The sequence below is a fragment of the Spinacia oleracea genome, chromosome 4 (assembly GCF_020520425.1).
Source record: "Spinacia oleracea cultivar Varoflay chromosome 4, BTI_SOV_V1, whole genome shotgun sequence".
NCBI classification, from domain to species: Eukaryota; Viridiplantae; Streptophyta; class Magnoliopsida; order Caryophyllales; family Amaranthaceae; genus Spinacia; species Spinacia oleracea.
In genome coordinates, this window is record NC_079490.1 from 5,999,373 (window position 1) to 6,006,990 (window position 7,618).

A 7,618-nucleotide genomic window follows, 5' to 3' on the forward strand; every position below is an offset into this window, starting at 1 on the left:
ACGCAGCCTATTTGCAGAGGGTCAACAAGCATTACAACCGAAGAGTCAACGCCAGACCCCTAAAAGTCGGTGATCTAGTACTCAGAAACGCCGCCTCGGTTCAGAAAGGACGGATCCATGGCAAACTCTCAGCCACTTGGGAAGGACCATACATCATCCATTCCGAAAAAAGGCCAGGCACGTATATGCTGAAACAGTTAGATGGAACAATTCTGAAGAACCATTGGAATACCGATGTTCTCAAGAAATATTTTGTATGATCTCTGTCTGTAAACCAAGTAAGTTGTTTAATGAGAAGAGGAAAGCCATTGGCACCATGTGTTTCATTAAACTTATCTCTACATTTATTGTCCCTTTATATATATATGCAGCCTCGGATCTGATCAATCCGAGACCAAAAACAGGTTGACTTTGCCCATTCCTTGATAAAATGCAAGAAATGACCAAATCATACACTTCAGGGAACCGTCCAGAATCCTCGGATTCGCGGTACCCTAATAAAATTTGTTCGCAACAAACAGTCGCTCGAATCAAGTTATAAAACTCCGGCTCAGATCCACGGATCGCCGAAGGCATAACTAAAGAGGCAGACTAGCGATCTCTTGCCCAGGTTTCCGAACCACAAGAGATCGGAAGAACAATCCAAACCTCTGAGCAGATCGACGGATTTGAAGAGTCTGGAAACTAAAGAGTCTCTTAGCAGATCTACGGATTTGAAGAACTCGCAAAACTAAAGAGTCTCTTAGCAGATCTACGGATTTGAAGAACTCGCAAAACTAAAGAGTCTCTTAGCAGATCTACGGATTTGAAGAACTCACAAAGTCAAAGAGTCTCTTAGCAGATCTACGGATTTGAAGAACTCGCAAAACTAAAGAGTCTCTTAGCAGATCTACGGATTTAAAGAGCTCGCAAGATCAAAAGGTTTTTAGCAAGTCTACAGAAAGAGGAGCTCGAGAAATCTACGGATTTAAAGACCTAAAAATTGCGAAAGCACAAGTTGAAAAGAAGCAGCCAAGTAACAAACATTCATTTTTTATTCAATATTTGGGGGAAGTACAAACACATCGAAAACCTCAAAAATTGAAAACAAAATGAAACAAGTTAAAATCGGCAGCCATCAACAGACAATACCGGCCTACCGAAGTACTAAAGAAAGCAAAAAGAAATGAGTACAACGCAGCGCCGAGGCAAAAGGGGGAAAAGCAAGCACATATTCGGAAGTCCTCAACTGGAACCGACCGACTCTGAAGAAGACGACTGCCCGAATCCCTAACTCTTGGGAGTCTCAGAAGCGGCCCCTAGGGGAGCATCCTTCGAAGAACCCCCAGCAGTGGTATCACCTTCGGAAGTTGCCTTCTGGGCCCGAGCCTCTGCAAGAGCAGCTTGGCGTTCAGCTTCAGCTTCATCTCGATCAGCTTGGCATTCCACCAAGTGGTCCTCGGCCTGCATCCATAGAGGAACTTTCTCGTTCCAAGGGAAGTGAGGCATGTGCTTCGCAAACATGCGCCGAGCACCCAGGATGCCGTTCCAGTACTGCTCTCTACACTGATCAGCAGTGTAGAGGTTGACTCGCTCCTGCTCCAGCTTCCGAATATAGTCATCTTTTTCCCGAAGCTTCAGCCGAAGGACAGGCACCTTATCAGCTTGCTGCTGGATCAGCTCCCGATGCTGGACAAAATGGTGGAGCCTTAACTCCGCCTCTGTACGCTCCTTGTCGGCCGCTTCAAATTTAGACTTCATCTCCTGGAAGAGTCTATCTTTTTCCTCAAGTTCGCTAGCGAACTTAGCGGCCATATCCTTCTTCTCCTCAGCAAAGGAAGCGATCTTCTCAGCATCCTCTTCAACTCGGAAGATGAGCTGGCCAACCTCGGTCCCGATCTTCTCAGCAGACTCTCTAGCCTCGCGACTATAGTGAAGGTACAGCTGCTTGAGTTCCGTAAGCTCGGAGAGGAGTTGCCCAGCCTTCTGGTCCAAAATGGGAATATCACGAGCATAAGCCTCACGATATTTCCTCAGTTGTTTCTCCTCAACCGAGCTACACTCGGAAGCGAACGAAGACCAGAAAACAGCCTGGGAACGAGAGAAAGATGAGCAAAATAGGAAAAACATAAAACAAAAACACAACTCAAAGAGAAAAATCTAGCAAATTACCTCGTTCAGATAGTACTGGGCCATCATTGCCGGATTCCTCTCTTCGGCCCCAGGAACCCTCCACTGCGGGTTAGCACGAAGCAGATTCTCCCGAGCAGCCTCGGGGCCCACCAAGGATCCCACGTGAGCCAAAGGGTCCTCTCCCAAAATCGGAGCCCTGGCATATCGAGCCATCGCCTCCCTTACTTCTTCGGGGATCCGTTTTAGCGGAACATCCGAACAGGGATCAGCATGGATCAGCCTATCCAGGGCCGAGGTAGAAGTAGAACCCAAAGTCGAGTGGCGCCTCTTCCTCGTCAAACCTTGCTCGGGCTGCTCCTCCTCTCCAGCAGAGGGAACCTCCTTCTGAACCTCGGGGACCGCAGCTTCGGGGCCCGAGAGATCTATCATCTCCTTGTCTGGACTCTTCTCCCTCTCGAAGGGAAGATCAGCAGACTCCTTCTTCTCCCCAGCTACCTCAGGGACATCCGAACCAGGAACAAAATCGGCTTCAATCGCCTCCATCACCTCGGTGATATCCTGGATTTCGATCCCCAAAGCAGCAGATGGTTTAAGGGGAGAAGGGATGATATCTTCCTCGATCAGCGGCTGATCCACGGCCGGCGGTTCAGCAACCACCACACTCTTTAACTTCTGCCCTGGCAAGGGCATGAAGTGAAGAAGATTCTTAGGAGGAGGCATGACTTCCGAAACTGCTTCCTGCATAGCAAGCATTCAAAGATTAGTTTCCGAAAAGGGGAGAAACGAACTACAAAAACTCCAAGTCAGAACAAATACCTTCTCCGAGGGCTGAGAAGCCTTCGCTTTCTTCGGATGCGTGGAAGGCCTCAAAAGAGTGCTACCCTTCCTTTTGCGTTGACCCTAAAAAGGGGAGACCAAGGGTCAACGAATGTAAAAGAAGAAAAAGGAAGAAATAGAGAAAAAAGCGGGAAATACCCGGTTCCTAGATAAAGAGATATCTATCCGAGCCGGAGATGAAACCAAAGGAACGGCACGCGGCACAGCGTCAGTCCCAGGACCCTAAAAAGATGGTCCAGGACCAAGACGTTAGCCGACGGCCAACCGAAAAGAAAAAGATAAACAGAAAATCGAGCCTATAAATGAACACTCACCGGATCCGAAGTCGTCTTCAACTCAGGAAGCACAACCTTCACAGGAACAGCTTCAACAGAAGAGGCGGAATCCCACGGATCAGCTCGAACTTCGGATATCCGAGCAACCCCCAAAGGAGACAACACGTAATCCTTCAGACGAGGATTACGAGGGTTATCTTTTCCGAACTTGTACTCGGGAGCCGGGTCGTGAATAGTCTTCAAATCCAAAGAAATGCCCAACTTCTTAGGATCAATGCAGCTAAAGCCGTACTCTGCAAAAACAAAGCACAAAACATGTCAGCAAAACGAAACAGGAAAGAGGACAAACTCACTGAAAAAACGGTCTCAGCCGAAAGACACCTACCCCTGTCAAAAATCCTGCTGAGACCGGCAACAGCAAGAATGTCCTCCCTCAGAATGTAATTGAGATTCGGGAGCCAGCTAGACGGCAGTCGGTGGTTATCCTCTTGAGCCAAGAACCACTGGAGGAGGTCCACATAGTGGCGATGGTTCCGATCTGGAGCCGCCACACCCCTCATATCAGGATCAGGAGCCACGAACCACTTCGGAGGACGATAAAAGTTGGGATGCTTCGGATCCGTCGGCACACGGACGAGCAACCACTCCGTCTTCCAATTGTGGTCAGAGCTAAGGTAGGGGTACGCCGTGATGTAGTTCGGATCCCCCCTCTTTCGGGACTTCTTGTTGACAATGGTCCACCAACCATACCCATCACCCTTGGAAGCATGGTTGAGAACCAGATCGTGAAGATCCCGAAAAATAGCGACAGAGCAAGGGAAATTGACGAAGTCACACACCCATCTAAATCCGATTATGTGCCTCATAGATTTGGGTGTGAGCTGGGCCAAACTAATGTTGTACGACACCAAAACCTCGGATACGAACGGATCCAAAGGAAAGCGGAGACCATTCTCCAAATGGTGAGTATACACGGAAATGAACCCCCTCGGTGGATGAGTCACCCGAGGACGCTCTTGTTCAGGAAGCTCGCACCAGTACCCCAAGGCATGCTGAATTCCGTATAGCTCCTCGGCCTTCCGATGATAATTCCCTAACTTCGCTTCCACCAACCAGTCACCGCTGACCGATTTCTCCAACGGACCGTCGATCTGCGTGGTCTCATGCAAAATTGAGGCATACTTGCCCTTCGGATCAGCTTCCGACCAATGAACTGGAAACTCGGAGTAACGACGACGAACACCCGAAAAGCCAGCTCTCTCACCAGAGGTTGCACGTTCATCTTCGGAAGCATCCCAACCAATCGAACTCTTCTCCAACGGCCTCTCCGAAGGTCGACCCCTCGAAGATTTCGGTAACCTCCCCGAAGGCACGTTCTCTCTCTCACTAGAGGAGCCAACAACGAACTTGTTTTTGCCCCTATTCTTTGCCATGGTCGCGAAATCTCGATCTAGGGTTTAGATTGAGGGGTAGAAGGAAGAACGAAGAAAAAAGGAGAACTCAGAAACAAATTACCTTTTTCCGAAGCGGAATTCGCCGATAAAGCGAACAACACAAGTTCCCGAAGTCTAAAGTTGGCCGAATTTCGTAGATCTGAAGAAGCAAATTGCACTGCGATCGCCGGAATTTAGAGAGAGAATGGGTTTGAAATAAGGAGTAAAAAGTTTAAAAGGAGCAAGGCACCCAGTATTTATAGAAAAGAGAAAGGGCGCATCAACTTCCTCAAACCCACGATCTCCATGACACAGTACAATTCCCAACACTTGTCATCAATGCAAATCATCCCTTTTCAAAAAAGAGAGGGAACTTTCGGACTTCTGACAGCTGGAAACCCACCCATTTAATTCTAAATGGACCGGGTCTGGGGGGCATGTTGTTTGGGCTCCCAATTGATTCTCAATTGGGCCACTAAGTCCAAAGCCCAATGGCTCTAAACAACAACATCAAACCTACCAATGGCTATTCAGCCATCCATTAAGGCCCAAGGCCCAATAACAATAAGTGACCTATGGGCATTTATTATGCAAACACTATAAATAGGCCGCCAAGGCTCACACCTCAAGGTACGTCCAATTTATCGCCTTAAGACTACTCTTCTAGAGAACTTCTCTCTAGAATCCGAGCATCATTCTTACTTAGGCATCGGAGGGGCTTTCCTCGGAAACACCCCCGAGGCTAGTGACTTTGCTCTTGTGCAGGTGAATTCGGACTCCACTCATTCAAACAAGCAAGATCTTCAACACATACAAAAGGGCCTTCATTCGAAGCCCATTGTTTCCATCTTTACAACACCGGAACATCAACAATGGATAATATAGCTCGGGAAGTCGGTTTAGAGCAGTATGATGGACCACCAAATGGATCTGGAACTGACACTACAAGAATTTGTATCTTTTACGACAACCTAATTACGACGGGTCGAAAATCCCGTCGCAAAAACCTTTTGCGACGGGGCTAACAACCAAACAATGACGGGAATAACCGTCGCAAATGTCTTTCACGACGGGTTTACAACAGATTTACGACGGGATTTTCTATTAACGACGCCCCCCTTTTATGACGGGTTCGCGACAGGAAATCCCGTCGTTAATCAACAAGTATTGGCCTTTCGCGACGGGATTGCCCGTCGTTAATAGTACAATTTCTTGTAGTGTGAAGTTGAAGTTGATTCGAGGAATGTGAAGGTGCTGACTGAGGAAATGGTGAAGAATATAATCAATGATGCTGTTGCTAACTACCTTATTGGTTGCAAGCTTTTGATCGGTACCACCACCGTCAAAACTGAAAACTAGTACGGAGTAATTAATGGTTGGATTAGTACTACTAAATTTAAGTGAATTATGTATGATCTTTCGGATTAGTATGAACTTCTAAATGTAAGTGAATTATGATCTTTTGGATTAGTAGTATTACTTCTAAATTTGAATCTTCTACATTATCTCTTTGCGCACTTAAAATTTCTTGTTTCTCTTCCTTTCTTGAAAAAGAGAGGTTTTAAATTTAAGTGAACTAGCTTGAGCCCATTCATAGAAGGGACAGTTATATAGTGTTTGTTTAACGGTCTTTTAAAGTCTTAATTTTTTTGTAAGTAGAAGAAGTTAAATGGATGAATTAAATGGTGATTTAGGTGAAGCGAGGTTCATGAAATTGATTCCTGATTCAATAGGTATGTTAAATTATAAATTATAGCAAACAACAAAAAGAAAAATTGAACACAACCCCAAATTAATAGATGAAAAGAGGAAATGACATGTATCATATAATTATTTATGGTTTCGCCTTTTAAATACTAAGTAAAGATTATGATAACTATATATTTCCTCCGTCTTTTAATACTTGCAACGTTTGTTAGTTTCACGCATGCCGATGCACAACTTTGATCATTTATATCTTAAATTCTCTTTATGCAAAAATTATAAAAAGTTGATATTTTGAAAATACATATTGAACATGACGTAGTTGAATTTGGCTAGATTAATCACCCCTATGAAAGCTACGGCGAGAAGAGAGAAGCACTAGGAGGAGTTTGAAGCTTCCCTTGAAGAAAATGCTTGGTTCCTCCTTAATTTTCTCTACGGGGTAAAAAAACCACCACTAAGATCCAGTGGAAGACTACGTGGAAGCAGGCTCTCCGGTGCCTCTAGGTGATCAACGAGTGCTCAGGCCGCCAACGAGTCAACGACGTTTAGGGTTTGAGAGGTTTCCTTTATGGAGAGGAAATTTAGAGAGAGAAAGTTTTTTTTTTCTACTTACATATCATTGATAATTATTATGGTCAATTAATAACCATAATATAATAATATAAGTGTGATTTATTTAATATAACAACGCAAATAATCATTACATTACATATTTTATTTAAGACCTTATTGAAATTTGTACGACCTTATTAAAACTTATAGGATCTTATTGGAACTTATAGGAACTTATAGAACCTTATTAAAGTTATAAGAACTTATCTGAACTTATCTGAATTGAAAATAAGGTCCTATAGTTGAAAAGAACAAGGCATAAACGGGTACTCTTTTTGGAACACTGATTTGATTGTATCTAATTAATAGATATCGGAGGGAGGGAGTTTAAGTAGGTTCACATGACTCCACTTGTCAAAAAAGTTACCTCATTTTAGTTAATTTTTCAATAGTTTTTTTCAAAAATATTTAATTTCAGTTAATTTTTCATTAATTAAGTAGTGACTACACTACCTATATTTTTTTTGATTCACCACTAGTAATAGATTATACTAGTAATCTATGCACGCGAAGCGTGCCTATGTTTTCAAAAATCTCAATATATTCGCAAGTAATGTTCTAATGTTTTATGAAAAAAGTTAACAATTTTTGTAAGGGGTATTAAAAAAAATTGTTTTTTTACTTGTTTAATTTTTTTACGAT

The 7,618-nt window shown here is 44.1% G+C and overlaps 2 protein-coding genes across 2 annotated transcripts; both read right to left on the reverse strand.

Moving 5' to 3' along the window:
* Window positions 1-1,052: 1,052 nt before the first annotated feature.
* LOC130459636 (uncharacterized) lies at window positions 1,053-3,003 on the reverse strand. The gene is made up of 3 exons (XM_056827110.1): window positions 2,929-3,003; window positions 2,152-2,850; window positions 1,053-2,070 (listed from the first exon to the last, which is right to left on the reverse strand). Exons 2-3 carry the CDS (start codon window positions 2,830-2,832, stop codon window positions 1,270-1,272), a joined length of 1,482 nt encoding a protein of 493 aa, XP_056683088.1. The 5' UTR covers window positions 2,833-2,850; window positions 2,929-3,003; the 3' UTR covers window positions 1,053-1,269.
* Window positions 3,004-3,140: 137 nt separating this feature from the next.
* LOC130459922 (uncharacterized) lies at window positions 3,141-5,510 on the reverse strand. The gene is made up of 2 exons (XM_056827553.1): window positions 3,610-5,510; window positions 3,141-3,517 (listed from the first exon to the last, which is right to left on the reverse strand). The coding sequence occupies exons 1-2, from the start codon at window positions 4,655-4,657 to the stop codon at window positions 3,246-3,248; spliced, it is 1,320 nt and encodes a 439-aa protein (XP_056683531.1). The 5' UTR covers window positions 4,658-5,510; the 3' UTR covers window positions 3,141-3,245.
* Window positions 5,511-7,618: the final 2,108 nt, after the last annotated feature.

Bases quoted from the DNA above. Each gene is read 5' to 3' on its own strand.
- LOC130459636 (XM_056827110.1), bottom strand. From the start codon at position 2,832: ATGCCTCCTCCTAAGAATCTTCTTCACTTCATGCCCTTGCCAGGGCAG. The intron at 2,071-2,151 runs GTAATTTGCTAG...TCTCGTTCCCAG, and splicing joins CCCAGTACTATCTGAACGAG to GCTGTTTTCTGGTCTTCGTT.
- LOC130459922 (XM_056827553.1), bottom strand. From the start codon at position 4,657: ATGGCAAAGAATAGGGGCAAAAACAAGTTCGTTGTTGGCTCCTCTAGT. The intron at 3,518-3,609 runs GTAGGTGTCTTT...TTGTTTTTGCAG, and splicing joins CAGCAGGATTTTTGACAGGG to AGTACGGCTTTAGCTGCATT.